Raw genomic sequence first — 23,815 nt, forward strand, 5'->3', positions numbered from 1 at the left:
CTGAACAAGAATCCTTAAGGTAGCATACATCCTCAGGAAGGGGTGTAGATAGATACTGTAGATTATATTTTTCAAATTATAAAGTATACAGCCATCTGGTTGCACGAGTTTAAAGTAAAAACTTTGACCAGGTTTTGATACATCTAATGGTATCTTCAGAATGAAATCGTATAAATTACATGATGTTATAATTTATGTGACTGCCTTCTGAGAAGATATCCTTAGTGGTATCAAAACATGTTCAAAGTTTTTACATTAAACCTATGCAACCAGTTTACTGTATACTTTTTACGTATTGAAAATTTATTTACGGTTGCTGCTGTTAGCCATGTTTAAAACAAACTCCATTCATATCTACCATGACTTTACAAAATGTATTTATGTATCTCTGCCACTAATATTGGTAAAACAGTTTTATATGTTTTTTGTTTTTTATTTATTTATTTATTTATTTATTTATTACAGATTTCAGTGTGTGTATCAGGGTGCCAGCCACAGTTACAAAGTTAACAGGTTGCAGGAACTAACCACATACAGATTTAGAATAGCAGCTAGCAATGATGCAGGACAAGGGGATTTTTCTGATGTTGTGGAACATACCACTTCAAGAGCACCACCACCTGCCCTTAAAGGTAAAGTTGCCATGTTAGGGACAGAGCTTTCCTGTCTTGTCAGAATAAAAGCTGCTCCAGTATTAAAGTCTATACTTATAGCTATTGTAATGTTATTTGCTTGTGATTTGCTGCTACTACATTACGAGAAGCCAGACTATTAGTACTAGTTTTAGAGCAAATTTTGCTGGTTGAAGAAATAATATAAATTGCCTTAAAATAATCAAATATATTATAGGGGCCATCTAGGACTTATTAGAAAGAGAGAAGTTGGCTCCAAGTGCTTGGATATAAAATCAGGTGCAATGTGCCTATAAAATAAACAACAAAAAATTTTCAATCAGTATACATATGTAGTTCTCTGTTGGAAAATCTGAGCATCAGTGACTAAAGTGGTATTCAGTGGTATATAGCACTATAAAGTAACTTAACTTCTTCAGTGGCACTGCCTGTCAGGTTAATCTAGGTTTATATAGTTTTATTTACAAACATTGATGTTGCCAAGGTATTTACCAAGTATTTAGTATATTAAATTGTTGTCTTGCAAATTTAGTACACTTAACACAGGGCTGAAGTGTAAATAAATACTTTTTTTATGGGTATGTAGTTTATTGAACAGAAGCAAATGCAGCAAAATGTGGAGACCTCTGATGTTGATTTCTTAATTTCTGTCCAACCAAAAAGCTTTATTTAGTTTGTGGTTTTCATAATTGATTTCAAAATGTTCTTTTGTTTATAAAGTTGTAAAATTTGTAGCCATGGTTCAGACTTCAAAGTACTGATAATGAGCTGCGTATAACCTTGAAATATCACAGGAGGAGTGTTTGGTTCAAGTGGCAGAAATTAGAATTTGGCCCTGTATGCATTGACCATACCACAAGAGTGTATTCAGTCTTATACTAGTTTTCCTTTTGATCTGTATAAGGAAATTGAAGGCTTCAAGGACTGTTGTGGTTCTGGTATCAAATTGTTTCTACTGTCTTTACCCTAAATTATCATTTTCACCAAGTAATGGCACAAGATAAGTTACTGCTAAATTTCTAATTCTATTAATGGGTTACTGTTGGAGATTTTATTATTATGTATTACTACTCTTAATAAACATTTTGTTACCAAATTGAGTTTTTACTTTTAATTTTGATCAAATTCTGTTCCTTATTGTAATAACTTAGTTAGAATTTTGTATAACATCTTAGTGCAGTCTGCCAAAAACAGGCCATCTTCTTACCATAATAAGTATAGATCATGAAATAAAGTATTGGTCTTTTTTATTGACAAAGGGATTAACACGATTATTTTCTTTTTTGTTGTTGTTAGCTCCTAAGACAACTGAAATCCAGCAGAGAAGTTGTCTGGTGGAGTGGAATTCTTGTAAGCCAATTGGGGCTGATCCTGTTATATATCAAGTGCAGCTTGCACGTGTAAGAGACCAGGATTACAAGCAAGTATGTGCCTACACATTTTAACATTATTTTTGCAGTTCTTTTCATGTGGTTGTTATTATATATATTAATCTATTAATTCTAATTTTGTGATTTTTGTGCTGCATTGGTTGAAAACTGGGAAACTGGAAAACAACATTAGACTGGCATATTGCATATACTGTTGCTTTATTGTACCTCTAGCCAAAACTACAATACTTCCAGTTGTTATATCATGTAAAGACCGTGGAATGTTTGTTTGCTTTTGTCACTTTTTAATATTCAGGCCAGACAATTTTGAAGATTTTGTCATAATTCTCAAAAATAAATGTGATAAATATGGTGGCTCTGTTTCGAAGCTACTCTTGGTTACTTGATGTATCCATTGTCTTCTGTGACATAAGTTGAAAACTGGGAAACAGCATTGAGAGGTTTTGAGTGGAATTACCAGAAGGCTAGAAACATTTCTCCTACAAAAGTTCATTTTGAAAAATTTCATTGATGTGATCATTGTTATTGTTGTGTTCTTTAGTCTGAAGTTGGATTTAATCCACTTTTCCACACTAGTCTATCTTGTGCAAGCTTATTCAACTCCTTATAATTACTGTAACCTGAAACTGCTTTCTACATTCAAGCTGTGGTTTCCCTCTTACATTTTTTACCCCCCTACTCTTACCTCCTTTATGAGATTGGCAGTTTCTTGATGTCTCATGGTGTGTCCTGCAACCAGTAAATCTTAAATTTTGCACCAGTAGTTCTGTTCTTCATAATTAGGTTCAATACTTTTTCATTAGTTATTTGATTTACCCATCTAATCTACAGTATTTTTCTCTAGCACCAAATTTGAAAATCTTCTGTACTCTTCTTGACTGATTTGTTTGTCATCCTCATTTATCTTCCTCACAAGGCTACACTCTAGCAAATACTACCTAGAAACACTTCCTATATTTGATGTTAGCAAAATTATCTTTTTCAGGAATTCTTTCCTTGCTGTTTCAGTGTTATTTTACACACATGGATGATGTTGATGTCCAATAACAAAATCCGTATATTACTTCTAATGTATCATTTCCTGATCTAGTGCCCTCACGATGATCTAATTATGATTCAACTTTTTTACATCCCTGGTATTTTTCTGTTGTTGAATATTCATCTTATGATCTCTTTTCGAGATACTCCATGTTGTTTGACTGATCTATCAAGTTCTTTGCCATCTCCAACTGAATTACCATTCCATTGGCAAACCTCAAAGTTTTTATATTTTTATCCTTGTGCTTTCACTCTTTTGTAAGGATGTCCTTGATTTCCTTTACTGCTTGCTCAGTGTACAGATTTAGTAACATTGGGGATAGGCTACAGTCCTATATCACTCTCTTCTCAACTAAATCTTCCTTAATTCCTTTCACTCTTAAAACTTTCAGTTCCTGTTTTTTTATCTCTGCTATCTTCAAGCCAACATAGTCTCAAGCTTTCACGAATTCTAAAATTGTTATAAACGTAGGTTTACCTTTCTTCATTCTATATTCTAAAGTAAGTTGTAGGGTCAGTATTGCTTTACGTGTTTATACATTTCTCCAGAACCCAAACTGATCTTCCCCAAAGTCAACTTGTACCAGTCTTTCCATTTTCCTGCATATAACTGATGTCATTATTTTACAACCACCTCTATATTGATAAATTGATAATTTTGATGATACCTGGGTCCACAGAGTTCATGAAATTTTTAAATGAAATTGTTCTTCTTTTGTCTGTTAGAACATTGTTTTTCACAACAAGTGATTTTTTAATGGCTAGAAGTGGAATGATTTCATTTGAAAATATTAAACTGAAGTACCGTGGTCGTTTCTGTCTGTATGTTCAGGCTACTCACAGGAACTACTTACTGCATGTATTTTGACACCATTTCTTGATAGGTAGACAAACTTATAAGGAAGGTTTGTATATATAATTATAAATTTTTCATACAGATTGTCTGAACTATGATGAACCAAAATAAACAACTGATGTGAAAACGGTTTTTTAGTCCTTCAGTGGTGAATGGTAGAACTTGCAGCATGAGCTGTTGCTGCAGGGTTGTGTCCATTTCATCTTCATCACTCCCTGCGGCTCGCTGATTAACTGCTCACTCCAAGACATTATTGTTGCGGTTGTGTGACCTATTGTTTCTTGTTCTGGGTTTTACACATTTTGTAGAGTCGCCCACACCTTCATGGATCAAGTCAATACTGTCCAGTATCGACATGAGGTGGCGCCTAATTGAAAGACTTGAGCCACCCTAAACTATTATTACCAGAATCTATACATCTGTACATGTCTTCGCCATCTATACCTTTTATACGAGGGTTGTTTTTTAAGTAAGGGCGGTTCGCGCATATAGTCCCGTAGTTCGCGTGGACGCCGCAACAAGCCACCACGCCACTTGCCGGCATCCTTCCCGTTCACACTGATGCAACTTGCAGCTCTGTAGCTGACGTGTACACATCGCTGTGCTACTTTATAATGTCTACGATTATTGAATCGCCCGCCGCGTGTGAGATACGGTCAGTGATACGTTTTTTGACCGCGAGAAGCCTATCAGCTGCAGAAATTCATCGTCAGTTAACAGAAGTTTATGGCTTGAATGCAATGAGTGAAGGTAAAGTGCGTCAATGGGTTAGAGAGTTTAAAAATGGCCGTCAAAATGTCCATGACGAAGAACGCTCAGGCCGGCCCTCTGTGATCACTGATGATTTGGTGGCTGCAGTCAAAACAAAGATTCATGAGGACAGAAGATTCACAATTTCCACTCTTTCTTTGGAATTTCCACACGTTTCAAAATCGGTTTTGTACAAAATTGTGTCTGAAAACCTAAACTATAAGAAACTGTGTTCTCGGTGGGTACCCAGACTCCTCACAGAGGACCACAAAGGGAAGAGATTTGCCACTTCATTGGACTTTTTGATTCGTTACGAGGAAGAAGGGGATGACATGTTGAGTCAAATTGTCACTGGAGATGAAACATGGGTATCCCATATCACTCCCGAAAGCAAGCGACAATCAATGGAATGGCGACACACAACCTAACCCGTCAAGGTCAAAGCCAAACAGACGCTGTCAAAGCGCAAGATTATGGCAACTGTGTTCTGGGACCGGCGCGGTGTTTTGCTAGTGGACTTTATGCCATGAGGAACGACAATCAACTCAGATGCCTACTGTGCAACTCTAAAGAAGCTCCGCAGAGCAATTCAAAACAAAAGGTGCGGCATGCTGACAAAAGGAGTTTTGCACCTGCACGATAACGCTAGGCCTCACACCTCACAAAAGACTAGGGATTTGATTGATTCTTTTGGCTGGGAAGTTTTGGACCATGCACCATACAGCCCCGACCTTGCTTCTAGCGATTTTCACCTTTTCCGGTACCTGAAACACCATGTTGGTGGGCAGCGCTTCAATGACTACGATGAAGTGAAAGTGGCCGTGAACTCTTGGCTGTCGGAGCAGGCAGCCGAATTCTTTGAAGAGGGAATTAAAAACTTAGTTCTACGGTATGACAAGTGCTTAAATAAACAAGGCAACTATGTAGAAAAATAGGTAAAAGTGTGTAGAATCAGAAAATAAAAGTTTTTTTAGAAAAGTATTTGTATCTTTTTTTAAAAATAAAAACGGCCTTTATGTAAAAAACAACCGTCGTAAATTAAATTCCTGTGTCATATTTTTCTGTCTATATGTAAAGACTAAACTCAGATTTAGATACACTGATTTTAGGTCAACCAGGCAGTGCAGTAGCCTGCACTTCCATCACTACCAAGAGATGTCGCTTCTTATTCTGTGGACTGCAATGCTTGATGGGCCTGCTCAACAATCTTTCTCCATACATCTCTTCTCTGCTATCTTCCATCCTCAGATCTCCATTTTGGTGAGGTCAGCCAGCACATTGTCCAGCCATCTAGCTCTTGTCAGCCCATCCTTCTGGCAGAATACAATCTGCCTTTTATTCATTTGGGCATCCTGTCATCTGTTATCCTCTCCATAGTTCCCAACAAACATATTCTTTGAGATTAGCAAATTTCACTGTATCTTTCCCTTGTATAAGCTCTTGTATTTCACAGTTGTAAATTACTCTCCACTCGTCTGCATACCTCACATGCCCATACATTTTTCACAGGATTTTCCTTTCAAATGCCCTTAGGTTTTTCATTATCTGCTCTTGTCATTGTCCACATTTCTGACCAGTATATAACAATTGGTTGTACAAGGGAATAGTGTACTCTTAACTTGGTTGATCTAGTAATTAGAGAATTCTTGAATACTTTTAAGTTTGCATAATAGGCTCTGTTTCCTGGTTGTGTCCTTTCTCTAAAATGTTGTCTCATATTATTATTGGTGGTTAAGGGGACACCTAAACCATGGAAGCAGCTGACAGCTTTGAAACATTTATTAGAGGCCTACAGTTCATGTGGTGGTCTTCTTGCATTACAACTAAGCATGTATTTAGTCGTGCTTTTGTTTACCATCATAAGTTCAGTTTTTGCTCCTTCTGCTTCCATTAGTTTGTACATTCTTTAAAAAGTGTTTACATCTCTTGCCACAATTGTGATATCACTTGCATATGAACATATCAGACTCCATTTCATCATTATTGTTCCTCTCTTGTCTATTTTTTGTTTCAGACTTTGCAATGCTATGTTAAACAGCACTCCCAGGTCACACATGCCTAGTTCATTTTGTACTTTATACAATGCTAGCAAAAGCATGTTTGAAATCAACAAACAGGAAGTGGAGCTCTGTGTTGCCAATATTTTTCTTTCTCAAAAGTACTCAGTTGTCTTCTGTTGTTGTTCTTGTTTTTTAGGTTTGCCAGTTGTTGCCTAATGCTCCCTTGGAAACACTCAGCATTTTCAATTTATTCAGGCCCCTTCTCCTTAATTCCCTTCTTTCGTGTAATTTCTTCAGTTTTAATCTGCAGTTCATAATTGATTAATTCTGGGTGGGACCTACATCTGCACCTGAAAATGTTTTGCATTTAAAAATCTTATTTCAAAATCCCTGTCTGATCAGTGTATTAACCTGTCTGAAAAATTTCTGTGTGTCAATGTCTCTTCCACTTCTACAAAATTCTACAATGGCTCTCAAACCACATTTTAGAAGTTATTAAATTGTGATTCCCCCTACCCTCCTGGTCCATATTTTCTTATTCTTCCCTTCACTTCCTTTTCCTATAGTTATACACCAATCCCCTGTCACAGTTAAGTTTTCATCTCCAGTGATGATCTGAATAATTTTCTGTATCTCATCATATATGCTTTCAATCTCTTCAGCATCTACAAAGCTAGTGGGCATGGTAACTTTTACTGCAGAAGTAGGAATAGGGTTTATGCCCCTTTTGGCTATGATCATGCTTCTTTTATATGGTCATAGTAGATCACAAGCATTCCTATTGTCTTACTGATTATTAGACCTACTTTTGTATTACACCCAGTATGGTTTTGTTTTGAAAACCCTTAGCCTCCTGATCAGAAGTCCTTTTCTCTTGCCACTGCACTGCACAATGGGCAAGTAGATTAAAAAACAGACAGAACTGAATAGATATTTTAACTTAATGTTGTCCTTTTTGAAACATGATTGTTGTCATACTGTCCTACATTATACAGTTACATAGTTACTTTGATTGTATTTATCTAATATAAGAATGCTAATATTTAAGGTCACAAACATTATTTTGTTAATTTGTTTATCATCCAGCCCCCCTTAGAGATTCAAAATAAAGCCCCATTTATTGTATGCCACAATGTACCAGTAAGAAATACTTCTACTGCAATTCTGTTCCAAAAACAGATGCACAAAAATTGTATTGCAGGCCAGTTTTGTTGTGCTCTCTTCAAATATTAATGATATTACAATGTCTCTGTACTAGCACAAATGTTGTCCACATCTACACAGCACTGCTGCTTGGAAAGAATTACTACAAATCAGGCTGTTGTAATAGTGCTTCTCTATGGCCCATTTTTTAATTTTTTCAACCGCTGAATGTTATTTGACCTTATCGTATACCTACCGTTGATAGCTGGCCATACTCCATGTGAATGAATAATTAATAATGAAATATAAAATTAAATAATATCATGTATTTCAGCATCTGCAAAGCTAGTGAACATAAAAACTTTCACTGCTGAGGTAGGAATAGGGTTTATGTCCCTTGGCTATGCTGAAATAGTTGCCTGCCATTATAAACTGAACATGTGTCACAATTACAGGATATTAGAGCAGCATTCTACTCAAAGAATTCACAATTAGAGAATTAACAAAAATAAAAAGATACAGAATTAAAAGCATAATGAGAGAAAAATTTTAGAAGAATTGTTTGCTTTATGCATTAAATTTAAAATTTGCACTTTGGTTAGGCATTTATTTTCTGTGAATGATAGTTTCGTATCACTACTAATGGCAAAAACAAATGCAGATGGATGGTGAACTATTCAGATGAAATAGTACTGAATAAACACTAAATGGATATCTATTTTTAAATTGTCTGGCAACATTTTGTTGTGTGTTTTAGATTAAAGACTGAGGTACTGGCTTCACATATTTGCTTTTGACAACATATTGCATAATACGTAATTATAATGTGTAAATATTGATATGGTTAGACAAAAGTGATGTACATAAAACAACTGTTAGGAAGTGAATCAAAATTCTAAATATTGTCTTTGTAAAAGCTATAAAATTTAAATAAATTCACAATTTAAGATAGCTATGCATGAAATTTACTTAAAATTGAGACAGGAGAAGTTGTGAAATCTCATTTGCATTGAAACATTTAGTTGAGCTGAGAAACTGCTCAGGGGGCATATACTTTTCCCATAATGTTTACCAGTTTGAACAAATTATAGCTCATAGTATTATTGGTGTCAGTTAATTCATTTTGCAGTTGTAGTTGCCAAGAAAAACTGTATTAACATATAAAACATTTGACATGAATATATTCAAGTCATGTTATATGTAAAATTTGTAGGTTTATCGAGGACCAGAAACAAAATTGCAGCTGAATGACCTTGAGCCTGGTACAGATTACTGTGTAAGAGTTTGTCCAGTGAGGCAGGCAAATTCAGGAGATCTTCCAGGGCCATATTCACCCCCTGGGACATTTTCAACAGTTGCGCCTGAACCTGTAGCTTCCCAGACGCCAAAGTCTTCATCTTTACAGGTATTTAAAGATGTCTCCTAGTTATGTATTGTAAGTGTCTGAAAGATTGAAGAGAATGAGATTAAAATTTGCAGGATAATCTTCAGTTTCTTTGCATTGCTTGAAAAATGTTAATTTTAGAACAATCTTTCCTTTTTTGATATAACTGTCCTTAGCTATATGTTTAATATCTGCGCATAGGACATTTATGCTGCACAACTGTCCATAGTGACTGAGTCTCCTGCACTTAGGTAGGCAGCCTATGAAGAGTCGTTTTTTTAAGTCCATATATTTGCAAGTGTTACTCATGTAGTGTTACAAAAAAGTGACTTACAAAAAAGTGACTGACATTAACTTTCAGTACAGGGAGTTCTGATGCTGCCCTGTGAGGCAAAAGCATCCTGAGGTGCCCCCAGCTTGCCCATGGGCAGGTGCAGGTAGGCTGGGTTACCCACCAGACAGCCCTATTGCACGTGTTCTGCACATTCACCAACAACTTGTAGACCTCTGCCAGGGCAGTCTCTGTGCCAGGGCAGTATGGTTGTATAGGTCATGTCCCAGTTTTCTGATTACTAGTGCATCAGCTGATTGCCCACCTGTGCCTTTAGGTACCTCACTGCCTGCAGACAGACACTCGTTTTGTATGATCCTGCTCTAATATTTGGGCTGAAGTAGTAGTAGTAGTAGTAGTAGTAGTAGTAGTAGTAAAAACTCACCCAGTAAAACTGGCTTCAGTGTGGTTAAAGCAACACTTTGGCTACTATTTTTGCTAAGACAAATCCATGTATTGTCGAGTCTTTATGGCTAAAGTACATTAGGTGATGTAATCCTTGCTGCTGCTGCTCCTGCTTCTGAATACAAGGTGGCCACAAAACCAAGGAAACAGAATTATCAGAATTTCATGCAACCAGGAAATAATTTTCTTGTGACACCCCCCCCCCCCCCCCCACACACACACACCTTTTTTTAATAAAGGAAAAAAGAACTGCATGGAGGGTTTTTTTTGTGCCAGCACGATCTTCACAATGTAGCATGTATACCATCTGTTGACTACAGATGAGAAATTACTAAGCATTTGGGATAATGTCTGTGCTTGTTGTCCTGTGGTATAGACTCTGGAAACTTTGAGTCATGGAGTGTACTATTCATGTATAGCAGAGTTCTCCAACTAATACAGGTCCCTGCTTTATTTTTTATGCACAGTACATTGGTTCAGGATTCAAAATTTTAGTACATGCTGTACATTTACAAGCTGCTGTGAGGCTTCTGGACTGTATAGACCTGGTAGTTTACTTTCGTATTTTATGTTACAAATATGTAAAATTTCTGAGAAGGACCGTATCTATAATGCACTTTTGAAAATCTTTATTATTTTCATGTGTCGTTATACCATGGTTTATATTGTCAGGTAAATATTGTAAAAGTAAAAATATCAAATAATATAATATTAACATAATTTATTAATTACATGGTATTGCACTGAGCATAACAGCACACTTTCAAAGCTATTGGTTGACTTATCCGGATTTGAAGTTTTGGATAGAAGAAGTTAGAAAAGAGCGCAAAATGCAAGCATTGCAATGTACATTTTCTTTAAGTAATATGGTTATAACAGCTGTCAAGAATCATGCTGAAGAATTAAAACATACTACCGAAGTTAAAATTTACAAAAGTATCACTCCTCCTCTTCAAAGTTTTTAACTCGCAGTCAACATATCACTAATGAGACAATGAAAAATGATTTGTCAGAAAAATTAACCATTTATCAATCAGTGCCAGATCAAAAAGTGAACCACAAATTCTGAACTTACAAAATACTGTTAGTATACTCAGGTACTGATGACTTAAAAGTTAGTGCACTCAACTGGAAGTGACATATTGTTATTTTAAAAAATGTTCAACAACAGTGAAATAGCCAGAAGAGGGGAATAAAATTGTGTACTAATTTCTGTATGGAATTGCTCTGTTATAAAAATAGATTGAGGGAATCTATTACAATTTATAATCATTTTGTTATAGGGTTTGATGAGTCACTTAGTAAAGTTTGTCAAGAAATCAAATGGATGTAAATGTCAGATTTTGGAGCAATGAAAGAAATGAAAATCTACTTTTCTTCATCATACAAGAGCTTACCATCTTCCTCTGTCACTCAGGAAAATGCCTTAAGAAATTTTACAAATCTGAATAGATGGACCAAATGTTAATCATAAAATTTTCAAAGATCTGAAATCCGAGTTGCAGTCTACTAAAGAAGTTGTTGATCCAGTTGATCCAGTGATACTTAATACGGGCAGTTGCAGTCTTCATATCTCACATGGTGCATTTAAATGTGGAACTGGAATATTGTTCAATTTTTAGGTCAATTATCATATGTTTAAAGATGTACTGACTTGTCGTGCTTAAGTAACAGAGTATTCAGGATCAAAACTTTATCCTGAGAAATTTTGTGCAGTCCATTCGGTAGAAAATGGAAGTGCTGCTGCTTATGCTGTTGAAATTATTTGGAATTGTTAAAAAAATGGCGGAGAGATTACAGCATGATAAAAAAGAACTGACTTGCACCATCTACATAATTGCAACAGGGCTGTTTCAGATCCTTTTCTGCCAGCAAAATTACAATTATTTGTCATCAGCAGCCGAGTCACAACCGTTACTACTGTTTCTGCACAGCTCTTTAGTGACAGTTGTTTAAAATATAATGTGAAGATTTATCAAACCAGATGTACCGAACTCTGTTGACTCCTTATCAGGTACAGACAAAGATTTGATACTAACAAAGTTTATCAAAGTAGTAGAAAAGTCACCAATCTTATGATTTTCACAACTAAGAAAAGATCCTGCAACTGCTTTCATACCTTTTATAGAAAACTTTGTTGGCATCATCACTCTTGAGACTGAAAATTCTACTCACTATTTTGAATGGAAATAATTGGATAAGTGGTATGCGGCTGATGAAATTACGCAAGATTTCAACAATTTATGTTCTCAACCTTCAGCACAACTACTTTTAAAAAATAATTCACTGGCCTACAAATGCCTAGATCATAGATCGTGTTCGGAATGAATTTATTCTTATGCACACCAATCCATAATCATTAGTAAAACTGTTAAAGATAGATATGATTTTATCTTGTGGCAGTGCTAGTATTGAAAGAGGTTTTTCAGTCATTTCTGAATGCTGTTGAGAATATGAGAAATGAAACTTTAATTGCTCAGTGATTAATATGTGACTCCATCCTAAATGAAACAAATGGAGATGATGTAATTCTTGATGTTTCAAAATCTTTAATTCATTATTCCTGGAGCTTGCATTCAGCATTGTCAGAAGAAAGTGAACATCAGGAAAAGGAAGCTGCAATAACTGAGACAGAAGATTTGAAAAGCAAACATGTAGCAAATGGAAAAAAAAACCATTTGAGGTAAAAAAAGTGAAAGCTAAACTGTTAGATAAGATTCAAGTTATTGATGAGCAATGTAAAAATCTTCATAAGCTGATCTATCAAGTATTAGAATTTTAATTTGTACTAGTTCATACTAAGAGTCATTAGCTTATATGTGTGTAGCTCATTTTAAATTATGTACATTTTATAAGTACTGTAATGAATAAAAAATAAACTTTAAATAAACATAGTTAAACATATATTTTTAATTGTTGTGAATTTTGTAGCAGATTTAATTATTGAAAGTTGAAGACATTTAAAACTTTGTCTTTATGATATGCATACAATTTCAAAATCAGGGAACATCATTACAAACTTTTCTGGAAAACCTGGTAAATTTGAGGGAATTTTTAAATTATTTCTTTGTGGCCACCCTGGAATAGTAGTGTCTCTTAAAATCTATTATGGTAAGACTGTAAACTTTCCAGAGGCTGACTGAACAGTTGAGTACATCATGGGGAAGTTCTGCAAGATTATCTTTGCAGATGACTAGTTCTGTTATTCCTTTACAAAATCTTAAACATGGCTGCGATTCAACATCTGTATAAATTTGAAGAGTCTGAAAAAATCAACCAAACAGTTGCAAACAAAAGGTTTATGTAGCCCCTGACCTAGGATTTGATATTTATAAAAATATCTTCTTCAGGAGTGGGCCTTGTTACATCACATTGTGGTAAATTTCATTAGCTTTACAATATAACAATCATATAATCGAAGACATAATATTACTATTTGGATGGGTCCTTGATGGCCTATATGTGGAACTTGTTACCAGAAGATACCACATCCAACAGAGCAAATTTTTGAGTAGATCAGAAAAATTCCCTGTAGTCATAATAATACTCATTTGAAAACTATAGTTTATATACAGTTTGTCTGGGACGCACTAATATGTCTTTGAGAAAAATTTAATGTATGCTACATTATTATTGTATATTTATTAGGACATTAATTGGTACTTTTTGTCATAAAAAGTACTTTAAAAGTGTACAAATTGTATGACTTTCATTGCAAATGACTTTAGAGGAAATGTTTAGCAGTCGAACATTAATTCTCTGCTGACGTAGAATGAGATTTAGTTAAATTTATACAAAATTATTGTGTTTGAGTTGTTAAGAGATACTATATTAATAGTGATTATACATATAGGAACCCATTTTTCCTAGTATTACTGATATTTGGTTCAAAACATCAGTCACCATAACTAATGATTATGATACCACACTTTTGTAAAAAGGGATCTGGCTCAATTCAAAGTCAATTGCAGGTGACGTCGTCGTGGTCTTCAGTCCAGAGACTGGTTTGATGCAGCACTCCATGCTACTCTATCCTCTGCAAGCCTCTTCATCCCTGAATAACTACTGTAACCTACATCCTTCTGAATCTACTTAGTGTATTCATCTCTTGGTCTCCCTCTACCATATTTTGCCCTCCATGCTTCCCTCCAATGCTAAACTGGTGCTTGATGCCTCAAAACGTGTCCTACCGATTGATTCCTTCTTCTAGTCAAGTTGTGCCACTAATTCCTCTTCTACCCAATTCTATTCAATACCTCCTCATTAGTTGCATGATTTACTCTGCATTCTTCTGTAGCACCACGTTTCAAAAGCTTCTATTCTCTTTTTGTCTGGATCATCTATGTTTCACGTCCATACATGGCTACACTCAATACAAACACTTTCAGGAAAGACTTCATAACACTTAAATCTATACTCAATGTTAAAAAATTTCTCTTCCTCAGAAACGCTTTCCTTGCCATTGCCAGTCTACATTTTATATCCCCTCTACTTCGACCGTCATTTATCTTGCTCCACAGACAGCAAAATTCATTTACTACTTTAAATGTATCATTTCCTAATGTAATTCCCTCAGCATCACCTAATGTAATTCGACTACATTCCATTATCCTCATTTTGCTTTTGTTGGTGTTCATCTTACAAAGTCATTTTTCTTTGCTTGTTTACATGACTACTGTTTGGTAAGTCTTTTACTTGAGGCAAAATACAATCACACCTTACCCTCTTTCTGACTATTATGTTTTGCACACTGATGTTATTGCATATGGTGCTTGTATACCAACCAGTGCTGATGTGTAACGAATAGTGAGACAATTAGCTTCATTAATGTTGAAGATTTTTACTTTGGAACTGATATTTGACAGAGTTCTTGCCAATTCACCCAGGAAAAGTCAGAATTGATGGAGTGAAGTGTTTCTAGTGCCTCAAATTTACTGTCATATTCCTCTGGGATTATTACAGTTTCAAGTTTTCAGATTTTCTTTTCTGCAGTACCAAAAGATCTGTCTGGAGGTATGTGTGAGTGACCACGCACAGAGGAGAACCACTCAGTCTGAAATCCGTTTTGTGATGTAATCACACACAACACAAATAAAATACAGGATTTTTGTTTTGAGATGCACAACTGTCATAAAACAATTGAATACACTTATTATTATTTGCATCACAGTATGGTTTTAAGACTGACTTTAAAAATGCCACAGACATGAACTACTTTCCTTTGGACCCCTACCACCTTCACTGTCAACCCACCTGTAAAAATGTGTTGTGTTTGGAGAAATAATTTTGCTCTACTCAAAAAAGTTCACTGTTACACTGTGATCTGGAAATTAACCAAGGTTTTGAAAAACAGCTTTTGCTTTTTGGTTTATGGACAAGTTTATCCACAAGAAGCTGTTCCTTGAAATCTTCATCAGTACCAGCTTTAAAGCGAACTTTTAATGATAGGCAGTCATTGCAGGTGTCTTGTTTTAAATGGGTAAAGCCAGGATCGAATTTGGTGACAAAAATCTGAAGAAAATAAAAAACGGTAATTATAAACTGTCTTTTAGTATGCAGTGATCGTAATAGAAATTTTAGACATACCATGAATCTAACTTTTAACTGTCAGCTCATCATATCATATATCTACTAAATAATTAACTTATTGCACACCTTCTAATACATTGCATAAGTAGATTACATTGAATTTGGGCTCCCCCCCCCCCCCCCCCCCCCTCCCCAAATTCTGCTCTCTGTGTTTAAACCTTGTTATGTGAGCTGTAATTTCAGCATGTAGTTTCTTCATGTCACAACCAGACCTTGCACCACCATTTGTTTCAGAAACTACTGCTCCATTTCTCATCAGCTGCATGCTCATATTTCCTTCTCACAACATTAAAAATGCTTAGGAATGTAGATCTATAAACAAGAACCTTCCCCTGAAGAACAGTTGGTATGCTTCAGCTTGTAGTTTTATTTTTGCTTGCATTCTTTCGTACCTTAATTGGGCCTTTTTCTTTTGGATAATTCAGATCAATATATCCCCATTATAATGTTTCTCCATCTCACAGCATATGTATTGTTCCAGTATCTGTTATTTTCAGCTTTCATGTTATCTTCTGATAAGCATAATGCTTTGCAATAATTATCATTGTGTTTACATGTGATTTGAGCTTTTGCACTTGCAGCAGCATAATATTTCATGTTTTAAAACACTCCACTTTTGCATATTTAGACATCTTTTAATTTCCTTGGCTTTTCTGTAAATTCAGGCACATCCCCATATTCATAAGATATCAGAATTCATTTTAAGTGTTCACAATAAACAAACACAACAGAAAACACAAGAATATTATATGAAATAACACAAACAAACTGAAGGCAGCCATTACTCAAACTGCAATCACTTGATTGCACACTCTCTATATTGGCCCACTGCGTTTGTAGTGTCACAGCACTCAGCCAGACCATTGCAAGAGAATTTGGTACTTCTTGCTATGAAAGTTGAAAGGGATTTGGTATGTTTTGGTTTAAAAAGTGGGATTTGATGACCTATGCATAAGAGGTTTGGTACTATTTGCAAGGAAATATTTACATGTTAGATCCACCAAGCCGTTAGGTAGGGGCTGTCATCTCTGTTTTGGATTTGGTACCTTTTGGAAACAATCTCCACAAATGGTGTTAAGGTATATTAATTTGAAATGGAAGTCCTAAAGGAAATAAAGCAATTGTATCTGGAATGACAAAAATTTGTTTATAGAAGGTGTACTGAACAGCAAGTAGATTCATAAATACATTATTAGTGATAAAGCTTAGCAATATAACTTGTATTCTTTATCAGAACATACTTACCAAAGTGACTAGATAGAATTTTTAAAAGTAAGTCATATTACTGAATTTTTAAAAGTGGTTAGGTTAGGTTAGGTTAGGTTAGGTTATATTATTATAATAATATATAATTAATTGTCATTCCTTGTTTTTCTAGGTGTCTGAGAGAAAGGCTCTAACAGATCAGCAGTGGGCAATGATAATATTGTGTGGATTTGGATTCTTCTCAGTGTTAGTTGCTGTGATAATGCAACAAGCAATTCATTGGAGCAAAGACCATACTTGAATCTAACCGATCCAGAATGATGTAGGTTGTAATAATGCACCATTAATTACAATGAGTTGTATTGGTGTTGTATTTACTTCCTCATATTCCACAAAATGTGATCAGAAATTTTCACCTATTTTCCTCATGGACCATTTTTATATCATAAAACTGCTTTCCAACCAGAGCTTTTGCATGACAAACAGAGGGATGCAGAACAATGTATGTTGCATACTCACTTGGACAGAATGACTGTGAGAAACTACTTTTAAATTGAAGTAACGAACTATATACATGTACATATAATCCTTTTGTTTTCTTATGTGCATTTCATATTTATTTGACAGATTAAGGTGCAGTATATATTATACTATAATTGAAGTGAATATTTGTTCAGCTAATACCAGTGTCATTTCTTTCGTCAATGTCCTCATGCTGCTGCTTTTGCCCGTTACTGCTGGCTTCAGGCGTCTTCTCCTCTTAAGTTATCAGAATTTTCTGTTGTGATGTGTTAAATTGTCTTCTTAGGTCTGTTAGTAGTATGGTGCATGATATTTAGTGATATGTTGTTTAACCATAGTCGTGCCACTGCAATGACTGATGGTATTCCGTAAAATTGCGTAAGCTCTTCAATGATTTTATATTATTTCTGATTAATTTTAGAGAGGGTGGCAGACTGATACTATTTTACTGTAAAGTACTACTGGTTATGAAGTTGCTATCACTGTAACTTCAAATACTTGTTGTAACATTCTTTTGATTTGAAACTGGTCATCAGCATTCAGTTATGTTACAACTTTTGGTGAACAATTGTCATATGGCTGAGTGATTGTCTTTTTTTTTTTATAATGTGCCTGAAAGATTACAGCAAAATATTTTTACAGTGAATTGCAAGATCGTGAAACATAATTTTTGTATTTATTGTAAGGAAGCTTAGCACTAAAATTATTGATCCTGAGTTTTTAGTAACTTTCAACAACACTGAATTTCAATACTTTCTGTGAAACTTTTATCTGGTTATGTGTAAAAAAAGGTTAAAAATGCTTCATATTGTGTTATGTACAAGGGAGTGTACAGTTCATGTCTAAAAGTGTAATTTTGAATACAGAATAGCACCTTTATATGTTAGATTGTGTTCTAATTGAGATAACTCACTGAACATGAAAACATGGAAGAATATATTTTCTTAAATATATAGTTTGTCCTCATCACTGTGTTAATAAACTACATATAGATCTTTGTGGCTTGTATCCTGTATAAACTACTAACATTTGTGTATAAATTTAATCTTGTATCTTTCTGGTAGTATTGTTACCTCTCCACTGCGTTGTTTGTTGTAGTTATGTATGTTGTGATGGAAGAAATGCATTCCAAGAATCAGATATGTCTAGCATTGTAAAATAATCTCTCAGTTAATTGTTCTCCTGGATGTATCTTGAAACAAAGAAGAATTTTTTTCAATCGTAGTGCTACATCAGACAGACAATTTACAAACTTAGCATTATGAAATGTCAAAAATTATCCCTTAAGTTTCCCTGTGTTTGTCATGTTAAATCTACTTCCGTATCATTAAGATGAAAAAGACATGGCCCTAATGCATTTTATTAAACTAATTGAAATGGTCTTTATCTATGGACATAATTTTTGCCACCTGTTTATGTATTCAGTTAATGTGAATTGCCTGTATGTTTGTGATGTTGGAGACGGGCTTGCATTAATGAAGTATTCTGATGTGTTTCAGGTAAACACAGATGGCAAGTAATGTTTGTGGTGCTAATATTGTTGCTATTATGACAAGTTTATAGTGAAGTTTACTTATTAGCAATGAAAATATTTAAAGGTTAATGGGATTGCAGATGTATTTTTTATCATATAAACTTTATACAGCCTCTTTTGTGAGTTGGGTTGGGAGGGGGGTAATATTGAACCAAATGTGTTGTGTACGTGTCTTGACAGTGATTTAATTGTAAATTGTGTATGAATTTTGTAAATTTGCTTGCTGCCTTATTTCCATATGTGCAGGACATTGCACAAATGTTGTTTGAGTCAGTGTGGTAGGAGTATGTTTAAGTCAGTGTAATAAAAGATTTCTCAGCATAGTTCATATTGAGCTTTGCACAAAAGTATTGATGTGCAATTAAGTTACCTACAGATTTGGTGCCGTTATAGATGTGGTTGTTGGAAGACTGCATAATAATTGTGGCTGATATATATGTGCATCATATATTTGTATATAATATGAAATGAAGAAATATATATATATATGTATACACACTTGCATAAGAATTTATATACATATACATGCGAAAACAGCAGTTATGAAGGTATTAAATTATTTCACTCAGATTTGCAGCCAAGTATTACATTAAGAGATGATTTATTATTTGTGTATAAATAGTTTAGTAAATATGTAACGTGTTTATTGGTTGGAAAGCAGCAAATGTTAAGCCACAGATAATATTAATCTACTAAAAGTAAAATATATATATATATATAAATAGCTGTTGAAACAGAACCAAAGTATTTTCGGAGGGAATTTAGTGCTTGTCAGATACATGCACAATTACTTGTTCCCTGCGCAAAATAACAGATTTGGTACTGATGTTTGACGTTACTCAGATTCTATGAGTGCATATAAATATATAAATAAATAAATATATATATTATACATACAAATATAATATAAAGTGAATATATTTTATGTAAGTGTATCAGTGATACTCTTCTGAACTATAAGTCAATTTTCTGCAGAATAAAATAAGTAAAAAGCCAAAAATTATATTGGGGATAAAATATTTGTCTGTGTCTGCTAAAATGAAATTGTGAAGAAGAAGGAGGAAAAAAAAAAAAAAAGAATCATCTTTGGGAAATGTATTTTGTATGGTTCATCCAATTTATGGATTAAATATGATGTTGCCTAAACTTTGTATGTCATGCAACATATCCATAGTTTTCATACCTTTTTATATAAAAAAGACTTTCCTGTTGTATGTACACAGTGAAACATCATGCAAATACCCAAAACTGTTTTGTGTGCAGTAACCCATTTACAAGTGATTGAATTTGGGCAGTGCCTGTCTTTGAGAATTGAATCTGTTTATTGTTGCCAGTCACATTAGGTTGTGTTTCTTGCTGTTTGAAAATATTATTGAATTTTGTTGTATCCCAATCCATAATTAAACAAAATGCTACTTTTTGTTTGTATTTGAATCTCACAGTGGAGAGAGAGAGAGAGAGAGAGAGAGAGAGAGAGAGAGAGAGAGAGAGATTCCTTAAGTATCCTTAGAAAATGCATTCAGACACAACATGTGTTTTAAAAAAGACAATTAACTGCTTGATCTCTGAACAACCTTGCGAACAGAATGCCATACAATCATTTAATTTTGTTTCGCCTGCAATATTACCACAGATACATGCATCAATTTTTCACCTTAAATAGACCCGGTAATACAGGGTTTCTGACTAGAAATCATATTTGACTATATAATAACCAATGTGTCACTAGTCATATTTGTTGGCTTTGAAAATAAAAATTCCTGTCATTTGCAATTACAGTGAGTTATTTCATTTGTCATTATAGAAGGTTATGATGTTGTATCCAATGTCAACTATGTATCTTTAGTTAAGAGTGAAGCACAAGGAAAGTAAATGAGTCATACTTTTAGTAAAGGCCAAACATTTTGCACTATGAGGAAGTGACAGGCTTTGCACTCAGGTGGGGAAACCTGTTGGATTTCACTGAGAACTAAATACCAGCATTATCTGATATGTACAGTTACACAATTTTGAAACTGATAAGAGAGCTGAGATATGGAATTATTTTTATTGGCAACAGTATGTAGTTATACATACCATCAAAACCCCCAGAAACCATCTCTTAACTGCATACATCTCGAACTTCTTATAGGCTGAAAACTTAAGTTCTGGACTGGATGAAACCATCTGGCAGCAAGATTTTTTACAGAGGGCTTAGAAAAAGCTTGTTCTGTGGTGCCAAAGCTTAGTGATGGATAATGTTTGTTCTGTTGAAGACTTAGAAAGCCCACATCTCTGGGCCTCATAATATTCTACATTTTTGTAACACTTCCTAGATTCCTAGCCCTTTTTGCATAAACCCAGATTTAAGTATGTTGTGGGGCTATTAGACCTTCATATTAAAAAGTAGAGTCATTGAATATATTAGCTGACCATTGGACCATTTACTAATAGGTTGATTTTGGGGCTCCTGAGCCCATCCTTGTAACAGTGAACTGCAACACTCATGCCATGACAGCACATAAAATGTGTCCTAGTCCTAAGGCACCTGTGTACCATACCATTGACTGACTTCCTTTCGAATGAGTTCATTAAAATACTTTTGACTAATTATCAACACCAAAATAATTTCTTCTTCTTCTATAACAAATGGTGATAACAAAGTTAATTTTTGTGTCATCTTAAGTAACATCAGTTTTTCAGTTTCAACACACTGTAGTGAAGTGTAGGGATGTACACTTTGTTGCTCATTCATCTTGCCCAACTCTATCTTCAGAATTTGCCACCCAAACTAGTTTATTCTGTACAGTGCAAAAAAGGAAGTGACTGTGATGACTTGGAGCAGATGATTGTTTCAATTAAGGTAGGGTCTTCCTATGTGATATTATTTCTCGAGAACAATTTCAAAAGTGTAATTGTGTTCAGTTGTATCAGAATCAATAGTGATCAATGTTCTCTGATGCAGAACATTTGGACATGATGCCACAGTGAATAGATAAGCACTATTAATAAGCATAAACTAAATATCAGTCTCAAACTTGTCAACGAACACATGTCAAAACGAATTATTAAAGATATGCCATGTTCAGAGCTCAAGAGGATCCTATAGTCTTATAAAATATAGTTTTGTAGTAGCAGTATGCAGACGCATTCAGTTTGAATTGCTGGTTTGGTTTTGATTTTTTCCATGTGGGTGACTGTAGTGATGTGAGTATAGGGGAAGTGAATGAGACTCATCAGTGGTTTTGGAGGATATGTAGTAGAGAAAGGAAGGCACTAGAACAGGAGGAAAAATTGCTGCCCTTCAGGCTGAGTTAGAAAAGGCCAGGGGAGATCTTGACAGGTGAAGGAGGGAGAGGGGTAGAGAGAAGTGGGAAGTGGCAACAGGAGGAACAGGCCTAGAACTTTATCTGACAGCTTCATGGTGAATGTGGAAAATAGATTTGACCTGTTGCTTCAGTTAGAAGCTGGTGAGCCTCAAGCAGTTGCAGGTGTAGACAGGGCACAACAAACTTCCAGTAGCAAATTCAAAAGTCAGAATGTGGGAAATCAGTAAAGAGAAAGAAAGTGTTGTTAGGTAGTTTCCATGGAAGAGGTGTTGGCCAACTTTTGCAGGATGAATTAGGATCAGAATACCAGGTCACCAATTTTTTTAAACCTAGTGCTGGTCTGGAGCAAATGACAGAAGATTTAGGATCACTTTGCAAAGATTTCACTAAGGAAGACACTGTGGTTATAGTGGGTGACCAGAGATCCTAGGTACAGTGTAGAGTGTGACCCGGAAAAGATTGCATCACCATCGAAGCATACCAGTATTGAGTTTGTATCTGTTCTTGGGTGCCATGACTGACCTCATTTGAACTCTTCCTTCAAGAGAGTTAATTTGGAGTTGGAACGGCTGCTTATGTCGGGTGCAGGGTCACAGATCGGTTTGGTTCCTGTTGATTCTCTCAGTAGGTGGAATTATAATAGGCATGACCTTCACCTCATCAGGAAAGGGAGGGGTAAACTGACTGGAAAAATAGCAGTAAAGTTAAAGGGAGGAGGCACTGTCATGAGTGATAAAATACCAGTGGTTATAGGGTTCAGAAAAGACTACTTTTTTAGAGTAGAAAGGACAGAAAGAAACCTAGTTTTAAGAGAGATTAGGATTGAGACAAACCTTCAGTTCGAGAAAGAAACCAAAAAACATAATTCTAGCTTATTACATCATCATAAACAGCTGTTGGCCAAGAATTTTCAACAATCGGCAGAAATTTCAACTCTATCCAATTTTAACTCAGTCAATGTGAAATGTCAGCTATCTTTATTGCATCAAAATATTAGAGGACTGAGAAATAAATTTAATGAATTAATTATCTGCATAGATGAATTAGTCCTCAAACCCAGCTGACATAATCTGCCTCTGAACATCATGTGACCACTGGTACAGAACTTTTAAGTGTTACAGGATTTAGGTTAGCATCTCACTTTTGTAGAGCAGAAATGGAAAAAGGAGGAGTTGCCCATCAGGAACTGTCATAAATTTAAGAACATAAACATTCATAAATTTTGCCTAGAACAGCATATGGAAGCATGTGCAACAAAAGTAGAATTTCACACTTAGTGTGTATCAAGCACCTGCAGGTAACTGTTCATAAACCAGCTTGAAGCTGTACTGATCCATTTAACAACCAAAAGCAAACAAATAGTGGTTGCTGGTGACTTCAATGTAGATTTCATCAAAGACTCTCCCAATATGAACTTATTTGAGTCAGTAACACTGTCATTCAACTTAATTCCCACTGCAAAGTTCCCCACTAGGATAGCCAATTACTCACAAACACCCATTGATAATATATTTATTGAAAAGTCCAATGAACAAAATTGTATTACAAAACCAATAGTCAATGGCCTCTCAGACCATGACATGCTGTTCCTTCTGTTAAATGTTAATATTGAACAGGATATAAAATCTGTTAAATCTGAGTTCAAGAGGGTAATCATTAAGCCAAAAATTGATTGTTCTAGGACACTCCTCAGAGACATTCACTGGAGCGATGTTTACAGTGCTCA

At 35.0% G+C, this 23,815-nt stretch overlaps 1 protein-coding gene across 2 annotated transcripts in view; it reads left to right on the forward strand.

Annotated features, from left to right (window-relative positions):
• LOC126457494 (fibronectin type-III domain-containing protein 3A) overlaps positions 1-20,201 on the forward strand; it is a 332,842-nt gene extending 312,641 nt beyond the window's left edge. For both annotated transcript variants that reach the window (XM_050093797.1, XM_050093798.1), the window contains exons 17-20: positions 466-632; positions 1,929-2,056; positions 9,024-9,215; positions 16,898-20,201. In XM_050093797.1, the coding sequence (XP_049949754.1) occupies positions 466-632; positions 1,929-2,056; positions 9,024-9,215; positions 16,898-17,026 (616 nt within the window). In that variant the 3' untranslated portion in view covers positions 17,027-20,201. The remainder of the gene's footprint in view (positions 1-465; positions 633-1,928; positions 2,057-9,023; positions 9,216-16,897) is intronic.
• Positions 20,202-23,815: the final 3,614 nt, after the last annotated feature.

The sequence above is a fragment of the Schistocerca serialis genome, chromosome 2, assembly GCF_023864345.2.
Source record: "Schistocerca serialis cubense isolate TAMUIC-IGC-003099 chromosome 2, iqSchSeri2.2, whole genome shotgun sequence".
Lineage (NCBI taxonomy): Eukaryota > Metazoa > Arthropoda > Insecta > Orthoptera > Acrididae > Schistocerca > Schistocerca serialis.